The sequence below is a fragment of the Amblyomma maculatum genome, chromosome 3, assembly GCF_055883805.1.
Source record: "Amblyomma maculatum isolate TAMU_Amacu chromosome 3, ASM5588380v1, whole genome shotgun sequence".
In the NCBI taxonomy this organism is placed as follows: Eukaryota; Metazoa; Arthropoda; class Arachnida; order Ixodida; family Ixodidae; genus Amblyomma; species Amblyomma maculatum.
In genome coordinates this window covers 93,028,257-93,047,734 of record NC_139346.1, presented here as the reverse complement: position 1 = coordinate 93,047,734, position 19,478 = coordinate 93,028,257, and the positions used below count along the sequence as shown (strand labels likewise).

Below are 19,478 nucleotides of genomic sequence, written 5' to 3'. Positions count from 1 at the left end.
TTGGCCAAAGCTAAGGCAGCTTCCTCGGCCTGCTCCCGATTGCTGCATGTCATTTTTTTGACGGGTTTTTCAATTCACCGCCAATGTAAATGCGCCGACCAACGTAGTTACGTATGCGCACTGGCCGCGATATGTGCAAAATCTTAGAATATAGATACACATTTGCGTGTTAAATTTATATGCTGAACGAATATGATCTTATAGAGAGAGTGCAGGCTCTAACTAGCGAAGAGGAAGGATGGAAAGTCGGCCGTGGTTTAGTGGCCTGCGCTCGGTAGGTCAACAAAAGGCAGTGGAATTTAATCCCAACCCCGGCGGCGGCGGCATTTCAATAGAGGTGACATTTAATGAAAGTGACAAAAAAGGCATTCGTGTAAAGCGTATAGCGTCGATGAACGTTGGGTACCCAACATCGGGTAGTAGAAAAATAATCCGCAGCCGGCGTCTCGATCTCGTAGACGGCATGCAACTTTGGGCGTTATCATCATCATCAGCCTGACTATACCCACTGCAGGGCGAAGGCCCCTCCCATATTTCTCCACTTAACCCGGTTCTGTGCTAGCTGCATCCACTTGACCCCCGCGAACTTCTTGGACGTTGTAAGCCCTATCAAGTTGTATGCGTTATATGCATGATGTGCTCTGGAGGTATACGCGCACCGTACCTAGCCGTGTCACGTGACACGTACACTACACGCCTGGCCACCATATTCTTCTTCGTTACGTAATATGCTCATTTCAGAGAACTATATGATGCGTGTCTGCTTGATGTTTAGATTAGAAATCTGCAAAATAACCCCACTCATTAATCCCTCAGCACTCGAACGCGATCAAAGACGGTGAAATTATGCCGAATAGGTTACCCAGGGAGTCATTCATGATATGTGAAATGTCGCCGCCGCAGTGGTTCACTGGTTAGGCCGTTCGACTGCTGCCAAGAGAGACCGGGATTGCTGCAGAGGCCGTGGTTCGGTGCAGGCAAAAGGCGGCCGTGTGCTATGCGTTATCGATAAGTGTTTAATTATACCACAGGTGAGTGAAATTACCTGGAGCTTTCCATTACGGCGTCTCTTATAGCCTGACTCGCTTTGGGGAGTTAAACCTTATAGAACAAACCGCCGCACGTTTACCTTTTATATCATTGACTAACCGTACACCCGTATAAGAACGGCTGCACTTGCAAGGAATGCAACGATGCTGTTGTGCTCCCGCATCGTGCCGAATTAAAACGGCTCGCGGAACAGAAAAAAATAATGTCAGTAAAGCGATGAGAGCACTTGTTGTACCAACAGTCAACCTTTATTTTCGCTCCTGGCGAAGCAGTCACCATGTAAACAAGTGAACATAACACTCTTAAAGAAATTTCATTGCACATGGAGACATGGGCACACATCACTCGTGTGATTGCAAGGTATGACTGGATAGATGAGAGCACGGTTGCGGACACGAGGTGCATTCCTACGGGGAACGAACAGGACCCCTATAACCTAAAGGTACAACATGATATACTCTACAGTAAAGGCAATCAGTGTATTCACCGTAAACACACAAGAGATAGTGAACAACAAGCCGTCTGTATAAGGCACTTGGTAAACAGTAGCAATAGTGAAAAAAAAAAAAAAAAACGCAATGGCAAAATTCTGCCGCATCGCGGTGGCGCGATTCCATTCTCTCAACGGTATATGTCCTCTTAGCAGCGTCATCTGGCGACAAACAGCAGAAACATTGTCAAGCCAAATAAGAGCGCATTTAAAGACTGCCATATCCGCCGCTCTTGTGGTGCAATTGATTAACATTAACACTACTTATCTCAACGCTGAAATACCTGTTCGAATTAAATGAGCGCAAGTTTTTTATTTTTTTTTATTATTTTTAACAGCCGTAAAACCAGCCGCAGGAAGTGACGGTATGGCAACGCTTACACTACGCAATTACCTACACCGTATAATCATTTCCTGCCTTGAGTGAGTATCTGTTACCGTTAGGTTGCGTTCAGAGACACTTCTCAAAAGCAATCGCGGTTTTAACCCGCCGAGAGACAACCAGTGAGGATAAAGAAGCTGCGGGACCCTACAGTTGAGCGAACGGAATTACGCAACGCGGTTATCTGCATCACGTGTACAAACATAAACGCGCACAGTCACTCACTATACATACAGTCGCGCGATTACGAGCCGGTTATTGCCGAAGCAGGAGGGGGGCCGCCATCGCGCAGCTTTATGGCGTCGCACGAGGCTAGAAATAAAAGCAACAAAGGGTGATCCGATAACCGGAGCACCACCAAACGAACCCAATGCATGTAATTCGTTGTTTAGTTTCACACAAAATTCGTTGTCTAGTTCGCCGAACGTGAACCGACAAAAAGAAATAAATCTTCTTAAGCAGTTGTAACCGTCAGCTATAGTCCAGTCGTTCCGAATGCTCTCTTATTTAAGAGTATACCCCAGCACCCAACGTACTGGGTGCCATCTATGTGCGAACACTCCGAAAGGTTATTATGCCTGTCACTGGACGTAACCGCCAGTTTCCATTCCGGCTACCGGAAGCAGCCGCCATCGTAGCGAAACGCTCCCCGCGAAGGCTGAGCAGCACCGTGTCTCTTTCGTGCACGTCCGTGTATAACTACTTCAGAAAAATATGTTGCGTCACGATATCTACAGCTGCGTTAAGATATTTTCCTCATCTGGTGGCTTGTAAACTCCTCGCGAATACACCTTCTTCGAAATGCGAACGGAACAGTGAAGACAGCCCAGCGACAGAATGGGACGCGACAGCTCCCGCGTCGTGACGGTGATGAATGATATGCCCGAGCGCCAGTATGCGACAATGGTAGCGAGAGAAAAACAAAACAAAAATCTGGCTGGCGTTCTTGGTGGAAGCACAATGAAACGAGAGATGTCAAAGTTTACGGAACGCATATTGTACAAAAAAATATGCATTACTGCAACTCACCTTCGCGATACAGTCGTGCGGTATTGCTAAAGGCGGCTAGAGATTGTCCACTAATACATCGACATTTTCGGCGACTGAGTTGCAAAACTGCAGCGAAATAACTTTTTTTTTTCGCCCACCCGCGCCCCGTAAACTTTTCCTGCGTATAGTACGCGCACCAGATGCACCACACCATGTATACCACTCGGTGGATGGACGAAAGGTGTCGCAGAATATATGTGCGGGGCATGTACAAAAAAGAGTAGAAATAAAAGCACAAATTGTTATAAAAACACTGTGTTCACATTGTGCATTGCAAAAAGTACAAAGGAAAGGGCACACACGGTGCGCCAAGATAGCGGGCCTTCGCGAGGGAGTTCGAGAAATAATAAGCGGGAACTGCAGGACGGCTTCAACGCTCGAGGCACCGACATCTATTCGTGAATGCCAGCTGCTAACTTAACGCCCAGCCTACGCAGGAATCCTGCACAGCGCTGTCGTCAGTGTTCCACTCCAACACAAATACACACGTGTTCCCTCATCCAATGGTGCTCCCTATCCTACAGTAGCACCCAAAATGACCTGCAACGCTACAAGCAGAGGCAGCCGCACTGCGAGCGTAAAGCCTTTCTTGTGAAATGAGAAACTTTGCGCCTAAGCGTGCCTTCTGGTGAAACAAACAGGCCACACTGCGACAAAAGGCAGCCCCCTATGAATTCCTTTTCCCAGTCGCATTCTGCGCGAGCCAAGTCTAGTCCAATGGCCCGGAAGATGCCACAGCTCCGAGCCCGATGCGCGTGCTGCGAGTCACACCGGCCGCGACAGGACATCGAGCAAACCAGGGAGCGCAAGCATCAGCGCACAGGTAAATAACGAACAGGGGCAAAGAACGCGGGTCGCCGGCATAAACCGGAACAAGCACACTCGGAAGAGAGTCAGCAGCCAACCTCCACAACAGTTCCTTGAATATGTATACCAAATGAACATGCGAGGAGCAGTATACGCCACAAAAGCTCGTTGTTTTTTTCTTTCTCGCGACTAGAGTAGAGTAACCCCGACCGGGCCAAAAGCCGCCACTCCTTATTATCAACCCGTTCTTCAGGTGGTACTATGCTTTTCGCAAAAAGCGACGATGTTTCACAGATTAACTGAAAAAGCTCTCATTCTGTCGAGCGAATCCACGCAAACAGGCTAGTAAACGGCGACAGTAGCGCGGTCTGATAAAACATGTCAACATATGGTACGTGGACTCCCTATTGATGGAACGTGCAAATAAATTTTTGAGAGATGCTGAGTGTTTCTTTTTTTTTTTTTTCAGTAGCAACATAAGGACTACACCCCAAACTTTGCACAAAATGGGTATATCAAGACTAGTGCGGCTGATATGCAACGGTGGTGACAATACGTGGTCACGTGGTAGAACCCAGAGGATCGCGGTGACAGGCCCGAAATGATTTGTTTGGTCGTGACAAAACTGGATACAGCTCGTTGTCTTGCAACAGCTGTTGACAACTCAAGAAAGCTAAGTAACAGGGCATGGACACCCTGCCAACGACGCAACACGGACGACTTCAACGACGTACACAAACTTGTTTACACACAGCTGTATTATGCTAGAGCCACTTTCGCGTAACACCTGATAGCGGCTATCGTAGTTTCTCGGAACACTCATTTATCTCCGGGAGACGCAGTCGGTACTCATTTATCGAGACCACTATTAGTTTTCCTTAGACATACAGACACAAAGAGGGCATCGGATAATCTTGGAACTCCTGCGAACTCTCGCTAAGGTCACCCACTGACTCCGGCATGAAGCGACCACTCCGCCACCAATTCTCAGCTGGGACGCTGGCTTGGCAGCCGTTCTAGCAGTTACAATATGAGCGATACGATAAGAAATTAGCTGTGGTACAAGCAAGCAATTTATAATAAGCAACCTGTGCACCTTAACCACACGGCACGCATATAGCTACTCCCGTTCTTTCAAATGCCTCCTCTCGGTGGCGCTCTATACCAGCCGTGTAAAGAGGTAAATGTTGCACCGAGTAACCCCTAGATCTCAAAGCTGTCTTTCCAAGAGAATAAATCCCTTTCCTGCTACAGTACTTCTGTATACTCGCCGCCGTGTATACTTTAAACGAAGTAAAACACGGTGGCGCCTTTCGGACAGCAAGACATCGCTTAGCGATGCTAGAGGTTTGCAGCAAGCGGACTATCTAAATGTAGGATACAGGGCGCCCCTCTACGAGGAGGGCGGTTCCGAGCACCTGCGCAGGTGAACGCAAGAGATCCGGTTTCATACGCGTGCGCTATACGCAGAGCCAAGTGCGAGCACCGGGTACATTCCGCATATGGCCCCAGAGAGCCCATCTGCCTCAGCTCTTCAACACAAAAAGACAACGCTGTAACGAAGCCGTCTACAACAAAGAAACGCTAATCCGAATGAATCGTAACCTTAAATGGTAACCAGCTGCTTGAACAAGAAAAACCACGGCTATAACAAAGAGACTTAAGCGCCTCATAAGGTTCGACATGTGGAAGTTTAGTTGCGTCCGACCAAACGTAACGTGACTAAGCAAACGGAAGCCCGACTGCCACCAAGCGGAGAAACTGCGCGCGATCCTTTGGTCGCGTGGTTCCAGACGCTCGCGGTCGCGCGTTCAGCAGTGCGGTCGCGGATAAGCGGGCGCTCGCGTAGTACTACACGGGGCCGCCTATCAATAGCCGGCAGTCCAGAGATATCCCGAAACATTGTTTGCGACGCGAGAAACGAGCAGTCCAGCGGTTCTTCAATCTCGACGTCTCGACACTACCGCCTGCGGCAGGGCGGCCGACCTTCGCAATGACTGACACGGGGATCAGATAGGTGATCAGATAGGAGATCAGATAAATACGCCGGCGTATATGCTCTTATCCCTCATCCCAAAAGAAGAAAACAACAACAATATTGCCGGTACGGATAGTAAACGCACGCTCTACAAAGCCTAGGTGTATCACGTAAAAAAAAAAATAAAATAAAAAAAATGGCCGACGTTCAATTTGCTAAACCTATGATTAATCAATGATTAATGGCGCCGCATGAATGAATGCAGCGCTGTTAGTTGGAGCGTATGTTATACTCGCGAAGTTCAAGAGCGTCGAAGCGCGAAGAAAAACGGTGAGGAAAAAGGCAGGCATATTTCAGCTGTTGTTTATTTCGCAGTCGGCATTACATGCTCCAATTAGTCGCGCATTCATTCATGTGGCCAATCTCGATCCCTTTTAACAAGCACACAGTCCCACCCACGCACCGTAGGAGAGCGGAATACTCCGACGGTTCCTAGGGGATCCAACGCTCCCTGTCCGCTCAGCTTCGCTTCAAGTCAGTTAACGCACCCAAAACAGCAAGAAGCACAACTTCGTGTTCTTCAGCAATTCATACACAAAGGAACAATGTTACGGTTATTACGTTTCTTAACACATAAGCGATCAATGCTGAACGCAAGGTTTAGATACCGCTTGTTTGAAGAAGCGAATGAGGTAGTTTTTTTTTTTTTTTTTTTTTTTTTTTTTTTTTTATGCGGCAATTTGGTCAGAAGCTTCGATTCGTTCCGGAACGTAAAAGCACAGGTCGCCATGGTACCCATTCATCGCAAGAAAAAAAAAAAAAAAGCGACAAACGTTTCGCATTTCGTACATGAAAATAGGATGCGCGGTTCGCGATGACCATTTGCCTGCATAATTCGCAAGTCCGTTTCTCTTGCTTCGTGAAGAATAAAGCTGTGCACCATTCGCTGACGACAAATTTAAATCAGTTATTAGAGAAATTTAGCATAGCGTCTAGGCGTTCACGTGCACCGGTTGACCGGATGGCCACAGCGCATGCGCAACCGGTAAACCGCTACCTCTATACGTTTACACGAGTACACCTATGCTATGACAGATCTCTCACTGTGGCACAGACGGAGAGAGAACTGCAGGTGCGGAGAAACGTAAAAGGAGGACGCCATTGCCTTAACGATTTTTCAGGCGCTGCCTAATCAAAACATGGCAGCCATAGTATGCGCAAGTTGGTAGGTGACGCTAGTGCGTTTAATCTTAAGGGTAAATATTGTTTATTTCTTTCCTACAGAAAAAGCCCTTACGTCCGCACCTGCTCTAGTTTAGGCGTATATTTATGGGCCACCCGGGTGCCTGCCGCATATGCACAACGACCACGTGCGCTTATACCAACTTGACCAGTTGAGCGTATGCAGGTTGGCAACCGGATGCCCGGTGTACAGTCTTTGCAAAAGGTAACAGAGCAGCCACGCTCTGTTAACTTTTGGCACATAACGGTGAAACTGCCCAGTGGTTGCAGGCTTCCGACGGCAATTGGCCTGCTGAGTAATTTGTCTTTCGAGAGTTTATCGCTGACAAAGTTTTCCCTCTCTCTCTCTCGTTCGTGTCGGTCACCGAAAGCGAGCATACTTTTCGCAGCCTTTTTTTACGAGCATTTTTCTAAAGCGCGAGTTCGAACACCCCGTACAACCAGCTCGATGGCTCGATCTGATCCGACTTCCGCTGATATAGTTCAATGCAAGCGAGCAGATGACGCCGTTTCATATAGCCGCAATGAAGCGCGAACACAATAACAATTAAAGGGAATGACTCAGAATGTTACATGCAACGGATACGAATGCAGCCAGAAAGAGTTCACCGAACGTCTACCAGCTGCACGAACCGCGCAGACAAGGTCGCGAACTCACACACTATAGAAAACAACAACCAGGGGGCGCCACTTGACGCGCCGCTCGCGCTACTTAAGTGACCTAAGGTTCCTAGGGTGTCTCCATGCGCGCCCGCTAAAGGTTCCGGCTCTTATGCGTCACCCGCAGTGAGGGTGAATCAAATGAGAACAACATAGGCCAAGTAAGTGATTGAAGGGGAAAGCTGAAACTGGACATCAGAGACCCACACGTGACACGGTTAACGATAACAGAATCACGGAAAAACAAAAATAAAAAACTGCATATCCGCCTTCGATGTGTGAAATAAACAAAATTCGTTGCGTGATGCTGTCGCACATATTTAAACGAAGAATTGAACGAATATTCAGAACAAGGTATTGGGAACCACCTCAAGCATGACTGCACTATCAATTCTCGCACATCAATAGCGACCGGTCTGTGTTCCCCAGCGCTTCAGTGCTTGTCGAGCGACGGACAACGCGGAAGTAATGAGCACCAAAGCTCCCTAAGGCGCAGCCACGGACTCAGCGTTCCCTGTACCTATTCGGACCCCGCTGGATCATACGTCGGACGGGAAAACGCCGCTAGAATTCCTTCGTAGCAGATCAACGAACCTGCCAAGCGTACACCGCGTATAATTCATGTTCCGTTATGATAATTATCCGCTCGAACAGTCGTCCTCCCTAGCTGCTTTCAAAATGAAAGAAAGTGAATGGTAGCTGAATGAACAAAAGCAATCTGGTGACAGAATGCACGTTCGCCAGATGACACCAAGGAAGCACAGAGAGTCGGTAAGCAAACAAAGGACTGCCTATGCCAGCATGCGCAGGTTCTATATGCTACGCGCAGTAAGGAGTTGCGAGGTTCGGTTTGCCTTAGGGAAGCTCCCCTAAAATGAATATCTAGACACGAATATCTCTGGGTGTAACATAACAGGTCACCTCTCGAGGACCTACATTCATTGCGGAAGACGTCTGTTTTAACATAACATGCAATAGAAAAACCACCGGTTTACACAGATATCAGATCTTGACTGCAAATACCGCTATAAAATCGAACACAAGTTAAAAAAAAAGTAACTTAGTTTTAGTGTCCGCCCAAAAGCCGGGAGCTGCGGCAATCACCGCCAAGGAAAAGATTCCTCCCCTTTCAGGAGGCTATGGATCCCTTGAGAATCAGCTGTGTCCAGGAACAGATGGATGATTTTTGTTTGGACTTCTTTGTTCCAGCTGATCATTAAAGCCTCCCAGGACTCCAAATTCCTGTCTGGTTCGTTGTATCTAGGGCATGTCCAACACATTCCGCGCTGTCTCATAGCTGTGAACATATATGCAAGACGTATACAAGACGTTTACCGGGGCCTAATATAGCTCACCGGATTGCAGGCAGCATGATTAACACACGAGCATTAAAAAAAAAAAGAAAAGATCAAATGTGGTCACGGCCGCCGATCGAGACGACCATTACTAATTTCGTCTACAGTGCGGAGGCAGTGAGGGCCGCGCGTAAGCCCGATGCATTAATAGAGGAACAGCTGGAGGAACTGCACCTTGGGTCTCGAAACAACACAGTCTGCATGTCCGCGCTCAATTAGGCGATGTGTTAAGGCAACGGTGGCACGATGCTTGTGGCGCACAGTCCGAGCGAGAGCCACAACATGGCGACCCCTTCCTGCGTCACACACAGCAGCAGCAGCGAAAGTGCTGCCTTGTCAGCAGGGCCGCAGCGGAAACATGAGCAACCGTCCGCGGAGGCTGTCGCTGGGCTCCTCCAGTCAGTCCGGCGAGGTGTCCGGACTGCGGATCATCCGGAAGGCCTGCAGAGAAAGGGGGACAAACAAAAAATAACGTGTAAAGCAACATCATCGTCAACGCATACCGATTACGTGCACCTGTCAGAGCTCGAATGAGAGCAGATCGCGGGAGCTCACGGTTCTACCATTGGCGCATCACCAGAACATATCCCTCAAAGCAGGCCCGCGGCCCCGACTCTCCCTCGGGCCCCCCCAAGTCCCACATAACTTCATTTTTGTTTCGTCGTTTTCTGAGCAACGACGATCGACCGTTAGCCTCCCGAGACGACGTTTGGTTAGCATCCGACAGCCATGCATGGACAGTTTCCAAGGTCCAAACGTCCTCCTCAAGTTTCTCAAGATTTCTAGTTCCGAGGTTAAATGTCTTCTGTGATTGCTAACTGCGTCAAATGAATGCATTTTGGAGTGATATGTTTGTTGCCAACAGTATAGAATTTGCGCAGACTTGGTATCCGAAATTCTACCTCGAGGTTTGAAAAGAATAGCCTGCTTCCATAGGGAGTGCAGTAGAGGACGCGTTACTCCCTTTTTACTCCAGGCACTGCCAAACAAATCCATTTCAGGGTATTCTGAAGAAGAGAAAGAGGAGAGGAAAGAGTGACCTCCAACGGAAGAAGGCGAAATACGCCGTGGCCTCTCCGCGAGCACGTGTTTGCGACCGGGGCCGTCGCCCTATACGTCACAGCACCCGTCACGGAGAGAGCAGCCCGAGTTCCACGCGCACTGGGCCGACCCGGAGGGCGATCGGGTCGGTGCGGGGGTTTCCGGAAGTCAAAGCGGGCTTCCTGAGAAGCCGCTTATCATTGCATGTGGGCCGAACAACCTCTTCATTACCCGACACGTGCAAGCCGGTGCGCTCTTTGCCGGTTACGTCTCTATACCGAGAGAGAGAACAAGGAGCGAAAGAAGATAGGCGAGAACAGGCAAGCGATGAGAGATACTATGCGTAAGCCTGGGCGGAAGCAGACGCGCTGGCGCCGATACAGGCCGCAATCGTAGCCCGCGGAGCGTCGAAGAGTCGACAAAACTTGTGAAATCGTTTCCTCCGTGCAGTTCGGCCATATGGCACGCTTAGCTCGCGTTACAGCGCCGGAACTGAAGACTTGGGCAGAGCGCTATTATAGGAAATTTCAATACAACCAGGAGTAGACGGTTAGCACGTGCAGAACAACTGCGTTGTTACTTCCGTTTCTGAGTCGAAAATGCGGAATTTTAAGCCAACACAGACTATCCAAAAGAAAGGAAAAAGTGTAGTTTCCAATACTACTGATAGTGTCATTAAAAGCTGAAAGCGAGAACCGTAATTCTTTCCATGACATGGCAAACTGTAAAGCTCGGAATTGGAAAAAGCAAGTGAACACGAGGGGGTAAGAGCGCCTATTGCTAGCTCGTTCCTTTATTTCGCCAAGAACATGTAAAGGAAGAAAAAAAAAGGGGGGGGGGGGGGGGGACGCACTTTCACGCTTGCCGTTCTTACCTTTCCCAGCACCCTTGATGTATGCTCACTACTAAAAAATACAATATTGCTCCCATCTACCCAAATTAAAGGACCTCCCCCAGGATTGCTCCCATCTACCCAAATTACAGCTAGAGCTCCCATCCATCCACTCGGGCTCCTTCAGGTGGCGTAAAGAATGTGATCCCACAGAGCCACGGGACGCAGCCAGTTAGCGTGACATTTACGAATCGCGACCCTTAGAGGGAGCATTATTACTGGGGGCCTTTTTCTGTCGCTCTTTTTGGAGGTGTTTATATACGGCGCACCTCGCAAAAGGCACTTTATTTCCACGCAAACATGATGCTCGCGTACTTGAAATGACGATTTTTGGCTACCGGAAAGTGATACCTATCTCCCGCAGGCCGCTTATCCATGCCTGCAGCAACGCAGGGAGCATTTAATTATTTTCAATGAGCGCATAATTGTGCTGTTCGTGCCATGCCCAAATGCACAAAGTATTCAAGACAGCTTACCAAGGGTCTACCAGTCTGGAGTTGTAGTCGACAGGAATGCGCGAGTTGGTCCCTGACCATCGTTATTCCTCAGCCAGCTGACCCGATCATATAACAAGAAACTGGTGCTGGCGACAAGAAATTATTAGGCGGTTCTTTGTCAGACGAGGCTACAAACCACAGGAGGCTCCTGCTGTGCCATTTCCATAGCCGCTCGAGCAGACGACGCGTGTGTCTGCGCACGAAAATGAGATGACTTAATTGAACAGTAAGCGGCATGAAAGGTCTTAATTGCGTCTCGACGGGTATTTAGATAAATATGAAACGGGTATATTTTAATGATGCAGAGTTTAACTGCTGATAGAAGTCGCGAAATTTCATCCCGCGTGTCACTGGCCTGTGGAAACGCCAGCAGAATTAGCGGAAAGCACATAACGCCCTAAAATATACGCTGCCACCAGCGGCCCACGCTACTGGCTGCGATCTCGCCACAGCGCGGGCGTGCGGAAGGAGAACTTTCCTTTCTTCCACCGTGGCCTTGCATCCTTTCATCTCAACACCCATGACCGGGCATGGATAAGGACGCTATGAAATTACACGAGTGCCCTTGAGTCTGCTTAAGGGTGGAAATGCGAAAGCATTTTATTTCTCTTTCTCCCTCTCTTCTACCAACAACGCAATAATCCCCATCATCAATATCGTGACTATCGTCCTATCGCTATCGCTATCATCCCTAAACAATACTGTCATCGCCATCCTCAATATTGCTATTGTCATCACAGCAATCGCTATCCCTAACCATCACTATCACTATGCTGCTATTATCAGTAATTGTAATCACTATTTATTATCAGTAATTGTCACCACTATTTCAATGAATACCCTCGTAACTATGACCAAACTATCACTATTACTATCAGCAACTGTCACCACTATTTTAATGTTAGAACATTATTATCATTACCCAACTCTATATTCGGATACAGGTCAAGAAAAAATGCGGCATCCGGCTATCAAAGGACCCCCCTCCAGCCAATAGCTGCCGAGTTATAACATGACGTCACGGCCGACCGCCTTGCACCTACGAGTAGGGCTTGGAACGTGGTTTCTTCGAGTGAGTCCGTGCTGGCAAATAGTTCCTAAATGCTTCGTGAGTTTCCGCAAAAATACATACCTTTACTAAATTCGATCGATAGTCGTTCGCTCATTAGAATACAACAGGTAAAACGACGAATTCTGATGGTGAATTTCAGCACTGTCGAGTTTTCACGAAAACGCTTCGTTGTTTTGCGCTACCGATGACGACACCGACGGACGGACGCGACAACCGGAGGCGGCCAATTTGGTAAAAGTCCGCGAGACCGTGAGCACGGAAGAAAACGTTTTTTTTTTTTTTTTCTTTTCCCGTGTGTGCCGCGACATCACACATTTCAAGGGGTGCCACTGGAAATAAATCTGGGCAATGAGTGGGCAGCCGTCGTACACGCTTCCTCCAGTACGCCGGGCGCCCACACCCACATTCACACCACCTGAACTAGAAAGACTGGGGGAAAAAAAAAAGTAAAAAAAAAAAAAGCCTGCCGAGAAGGCAAGGAGGACCAGAATGGCACTACGTAGCCGAGACGTAGGTTATACGTCGCCCTTGTTGTCACGTGAAAACTGGTAAAACGAACCACCAGCCTCAGCTGCGCATGTGCAGCTTTTGGCCCCCGCGATTAGCGCTGCTAGAACTGGTCTCGGAGGCCATGTGCAGTTGATAATCGTGACAGGCGTCAGCGACAGATGAGAGTACTGTCAAGTACACAAATCGCAATTTCGCAGCTGGCTTCGTTAAAATGTAGTTCACTATAGCTTTGTCTCCAAAGCACGATCTCAACCAGTCGCAGACAAATTTTCAACCACTCCCCAGAGGGCGCCACACCTTGTGAAAAAGGCGGATTGACAATGTGGCTAACATAAAATTCTAGCCCATTTTAACCATGAGCGGCTCATATCAAAAAGCGCGCCACGTCTGGGCCCGTCTGCTTCAAGTCGACCGGCATTAGTCAGCATGTGGCGAAAATGGCGGCGCGTACCACTGCAACACGCGAACTCTCAGAAAAATCCCCTCGTGCTAGGCTGCAACACTTTGGTCCGTTTCACATGCTGCGACTGCAGCCAAAATTTTCGGTGCAGTCGGTGATGCCGCAGTACGATTTCGCACAGCGCTTTCACATGCAGCGAACCCGCGTGGGAATTCGGTGAGAGATGCCGTCAAGGTTGTTTGATGCTTTGCAGAGAACGCGTACGCAGAACGTGCTTGATTTATGTACACAGATGTATTTTAGGAATTAATACGTATTTATGAAAAGTGGCAGTATTTCAGCATACAAAAACCACGTTGCTGCGCCGAATGAAACCACTCGGACGTGAAAATAGGGGTATCTCATGGGGGGGGGGGGTGGGGGGGGGGGGTGGGGGGGGGGGGGGCTCTCTTTCGATACTGGGCGTGCCAGGCCGTTGTACATCACCATACGTCACATGACGTCGTGGCGCTCCTCGGCTCCTCATTGGTCATTCGCAGAACGACCGCGCCGACGCTGCGACTGAATTCCAGCTTGTTGGACAAAAAGGCACGCTAGATCATATAATATGGCAATGCGCCGATTCCCCAGGCGCCGGCATTAACATTGACAGTAGAGAAGCCTGGGAGGTTTGGCTGCGGAGCGGAGATCCCACCGTTCAGCGGCACGCGACCCGCCTGGAGGCCGTGAAGAGTGCTTGTAACCTCACCTGACCTCAGCCTGCGGGGCCCTCCTGACCCGCTCCCCGGCCTGCGTGCCGGGGGCGGGAGATGAGGGGCTCCTTTTCGATGGAATTAAAGTTTTCATTCATTCATTCATTCATTCATTCATTCATTCATTCATTCATTCATTCATTCATTCATTGTTGGAAACACCTCCGCGGCTAGACCGACGAGAATCGCAGCGTCGCAGGGCAAAAATCGCATCATGTGAAACGGGCTTTAAGCGCACGTCTCTAAAACGTCCCAACACCAACGAGAAAGCCTGCCAGCGCGCACATTTGGCAGTGTCGCAAAGCACAGCTGCAGCCAGGGACGGATTGTCTCAGTGCCAGGTGGTGGCCCCGCGCGAATACGACCAGCGGGAAACCTTCGTCGCAGGAAGCGCACCTCCACAGACGGGCGCCACTCGGGCGATAAAACGCCGCCAACATCTCGCAATGGCGGCAGTGCAGAAGCGTGCAAAGCAATTCCAAGGCTACAGCTGTCGTTTAAGTCCAGCAGGAAGACTGCAATCTGCAGCCGGATACAACTGCAGTAACCGACACACACAATCCCTCCGCGACAGAATGCAGTCCGTTAGGGCTGCTCGATTACCCCCCCCCCCCCCCCCCCCCCTTAAAAAAAAAAAAGCTAACCATCAGAGAAAATTAAAAGCGCAATAATTCCGGTGCGCCTGCCTTGTTTGGCGTTGTCAAATACTGAAAAGTGATTCTGTTTACTGTTCAGCGGAGTAATATGCCGCGTACTACTGCCTACAGGTAGCAACTGATTTTTACAAATTGTATGCTGCTATAACAAGATGTACAACCACACGATATATAGCTTGTTCTCAAGCCGTACAAGCAGACCTTGCTGATCCGGGGTATACATATAGAACGAGAGAGAGAGAGGAGATGGCTACACAGTATGAAAGACCACTGAACAAGAGTAGAAGGGGAGTGCCAGATCGCAAAGCCGAGCCAACGATTCGACAAGTAGACTTGTCCTTGTCTGGGCAGTGCTGCCGAGACGAAGACAAGCAGGCCTTTAGTAACACTGTCGGTAGCCTCTTGGTTATTTTCTTTTAACCGTAAGAATTAAATTCTTTGACACCTGCCAATACATTTATTCCGCATCACAGTGTCACGTTTTAATTGCTTTAATTCTGTTAATTCTGACTCTGATATTTCTGCGCGAAGTCACGATCGAAGCTGCGACGTCACGAACCAATCTGGATTTTTCCCTAACCGTCCAACGACGCCAAATTATTTCCTGCGGCACGGGAACGGTTAATGAATCGTGTTAAAAAGGGAACTTGCAACGCTGGATGCCGTTAAATCTCGAGGTTCAAGCGTTCAGTGTGGATATTTTTGTTTCTCTTGGTTGTATACGGTCACTTTCAGATACCCAAGAAAACGACCGTGCGCGAAAGAGGAACGGAGCGAACCGGAAAATTAGCGCGTCTAATTCAGTGTTTAATCCGTTAAATTTCATCCAAGTAGGATAAGGCTATAAATGCCGACAAACTGAATGACGTTCGTCTACAGTACATGTTTCACTACCAAAGGAGAGGGAATGCTTGAGGGAGGTCGGCTTCAATAACAAGGTTTTCCTCTTCCCCTCCCCCTCAGTAAAAGGTGAAGGGGCATTTTGATGTGTATCTGTGATAGCACCGATCGTGCCTGCCACCCCCCCCCCCCCCCCCTACCACTGGGAATCTGGCCTGGTTACAGTCCTCGACCAAATCAACCCTCTCTCCACTGCAGTGTCCAGTCGGTTAGGCGAAGGGGGACCGCTTCAAGGCCTTGCATATGCGAGTTGTGTAGGCTTAACCAAGGACCGCATTAAAAAAATAATCGCCCGCTTTTTTGCCACCTTATACGCACGCAGGCAGCACCGTCATTCGGCAAACAGTGAGTGCCGTATACGCACAACATTTCACCATGGTTTATACGGTTTAACCAATATGCGTTGCCTCCTGAAAAGTTGCGGTAAAAATTGCCCATCCGTGTGGATGGATGGATAAAACTTTATTTGAGCAAAGGAGTTTGGGTCTGCACTCGCAGATTCGTCGTGCTGCTCGTCCAAGCGGAAAAGCGCGAAAGCATGGGCGGCCGCAGTTCTGGCATTTTTGCCATTCTTAATACACGCAAACAACCAAAAAATACGGATACAACTTGTCTCGTTGAAAGCGCGATGGCCTTGGGCGCTCGTTACGTTACAGAATCGAGAATGCTGCATCTAAAATTTAGCCTACAGTAGGTGCGGCAGCGGTTTCGAGTACGACGCACGGCCATTTCAATAGAACTTTTCCTATCTGCGTTAGCTTTTTGTTTTAGTTTAAGTGAGTTAACGTCCCAAAGCGACTCGGACTATGCGGCACGCCGCAGTGGAGTGCCCTGAATAATAATTTCCACTGCCTGTGGTTCTTTAACGTGCACTGACATCGCGCAGTACACGGGCGTCCTGCTTTTCGTTCTCATATAAAAGGGGCCGCCGCGTACTTGGGTTCAGCAGTGGAGCGCGGTAACCGCTGCGCCCTCGCGGCGGGATAACTATAAGCTTTAACGCAACGCAATTATTCCAGGCGTACCGAGGGAAAACTGAGTCACCGCGTCCGGCAACGGCGAACAAGTGGACGCGGTTGCGAGCTCTAAACCCGTCTGCTACGCAACGACAGCAGCGAAATTACAGCGCTCTAGAAGGCTCTTCTAGAGCACTCAAGTGAAACGGGTAGTCCGTGAAAACCACCTACGTGCAGGTCTGACGGGTGCAAAATGAATGAATAAATAAATAAGATCGGGTAGAGTGTCGGCGGCGAGGAAGGACAGCTGTGCGGGGGATAAACACATCACGCGTGACGGCGCGCTGGCCGTCAAAGAGCTAAAGGCGCACACGCGTTCCCGGACACGAAACCCGGAAAAAAACAACCGCGCAGCTGATGGACGTGCTGGCTGCTAGTAAACACGAAGCGGGCGGTAAACAACGCGCGACGCGCGTCCTCTTCACGTGCCCGGGATGGAGCATTGTTTTCTTCGCGACATTTCGTCCACACAAAAGAGGCCGACAAAGGAAGTGCCCAGCGTTTTCAAGACAATGCTACGCGTTTACTACAATAAGTCCACCCTCTCCAGAGTTCTGTTAAGGAAACGCAACTAGAGTTCGCGCGCTGATCAAGTCGTATGCATCTCCCCCCCCCCCCCCCCCCCCCCCCCCCCCCCCCCCACACAGTACCCTGTTCGTCTGGCGGAAAGCGCAGACAAAGGAAAGGCAGAAAAAAAAAAAAGTTAAGACGGACAAGTAGCGAAAAATGTTTTTCCTTCGCATCGTGTCTAGCTTTGTGCAGTCTTCAGGACCGAGATATATCACAGGATCGGGTGGCTTTGCCCGACCGCGAGTCCCCGTTCTCTTTCCCTTTTGTCTAGACGCCCTTTCCACCACAGAGCAGCTAGGGTTGAGTCACGCCTTTTACGCGCTGCCGCACAGCTGCTAAAGCCCAGAAGAAACACCGATACACAAAAAGGAGAGAGAAATGACGCCCGACAGCTACTCCCTTCTGAAGGCTTTCTTGTAATAAAACAATAATAATAATAATAATAATAATAATAATAATAATAATAATAATAATAATAATAATAATAATAATAATAATAATAATAATAACGGAGCACTAATACGACCGGGCAGAAGAAAACACGACGCAATAGCAGGCGTCGCATACAAAAGCCCTATGCACACCCTAACGGAAGGAAGTACACAGATGTATTTACTAATTAGCGTCCACACAAAGTGTAGCCACACGGCTATACACAGCAAAGCTGTACAAAGCGAGTAGGAACCTCGCAGTCTATATATCAGCGCGTTATAGAGACCCTATTATGCAGAAAATTCGTCATTGTCGCCGTTATGCTCGAAAAAAAAAAAAAAAAAAAAAAAAAAAAAAGACAGTTAAGGGCTCTACAAGTAGGCCCAGTATTGACTAGGTCGACGTGTTGTGCGACGTTACGAGACCATATACACAAGGCAAGGCAAGCGCTACCAATTCGGGCTTCTTTCTGGCAGGAGGGCACGATGGGATTAAACATTCCTGAACATTTGGGAGAGGAATGAGAAACGCTGCTCCTAGCTCACATAGGCACCTCTGTGCAGCTTGGTTACAACGGCGATTTAAAAGCGTTTATGTCGGGCGGCCTTTCATAGAATGGGGTACCTTATACGATTGCATGGTAATGAATATATATGAGATAACAGGCGCACAAATTAAGTGATTAGGGACCAAGCGAGTGACAAAGCGCATGCGCGTGAACGAGGATGCGGAAGGGGAGAAACAGACGGGAACAATTAACGACGTCGCGTAAGCGGACCTTAAGTGTCCCTCAGTTTTCTCTTGCTAACCTGATGAACGAACCCAGTACCATCGCCTCTCCGAGACTATCGCTCTACCTAAGCTAACCAGGACGGCCGCCTGCGCTTTCGTGGATGTTAGCCGAGAAAGGTCCTGGGGGATTCCTTTCAAGACATATGGGAAAGCACGGGAATAATACTGTACAGAGCACATGCGAGCGCAGAAGGTCGGAGGAGGCACAGTCACGTAATCCAATACTACTCACACCAGGATGTGTTTCCCTCAAAGTAAACCCCACAAGCAGCTAACGGTGTGAACGCAACCCCGACTGGAGGGACTGCAATGCACACCTCGATTGAGGCAGAAAGGTTCAGGGGGACAACAGAGGAGATAGGAGACCATGAAACTACTACTCCTCACGAAGGGTCTCATTCACCTTCTGGCCGCACGTGAAAGCAGTCAGGAACTGATGTGCTGTGCAGTTTTTGATAATGTGGCCTGGCGGTCCGGCCAGGTCTCCACGAGAGGGCAGGCGGTCAGGCCAGGTCTCTCGTGGGGTGGAAGGGTAGCGAGATATTATGCAATAACAGAGGAAACCCGTTCAGTCCTGTGGCGTTAAAGTGCTGTCACACTGGGTGAGACTGCAGTTCCACGGGTAACAATTTCGGGACCGAATTGCACCCCCAGTTCGTGATTTATTGCACTCGAACCTTCGCCCTGTTTATAGAACTTGCTAGATCTCCTCCCGCCAGCCATAGGTAGGGAATTGAGCCGTCAGCCAACACATGCTGCCCGCGGCGTCTACGGGAAGCGGCTATACAGTATTGTGCATCTCTACAGTAAATAATAATAAATTCCCGCCTCAACTACTGATTCGTTTGCGGTGATGCTTGCACATAGTAACTTTTGTCGGGTAGCAAGTCCAACAGTCTGTGGTAAATACCTGCTTTGGCCACGCATGTTGAAA

General features: G+C 49.0%; 1 protein-coding gene across 1 annotated transcript in view; it reads right to left on the bottom strand.

The window, feature by feature from the left end:
• Positions 1 to 1,280: 1,280 nt before the first annotated feature.
• LOC146195316 (zinc finger FYVE domain-containing protein 21-like) overlaps positions 1,281 to 19,478 on the bottom strand; it is a 47,190-nt gene continuing 28,992 nt past the window's right edge. Inside the window, exon 6 of the mRNA XM_084597752.1 lies at positions 1,281 to 9,455. Within this exon, the coding sequence (XP_084453878.1) occupies positions 9,414 to 9,455 (42 nt within the window). The 3' untranslated portion in view covers positions 1,281 to 9,413. The remainder of the gene's footprint in view (positions 9,456 to 19,478) is intronic.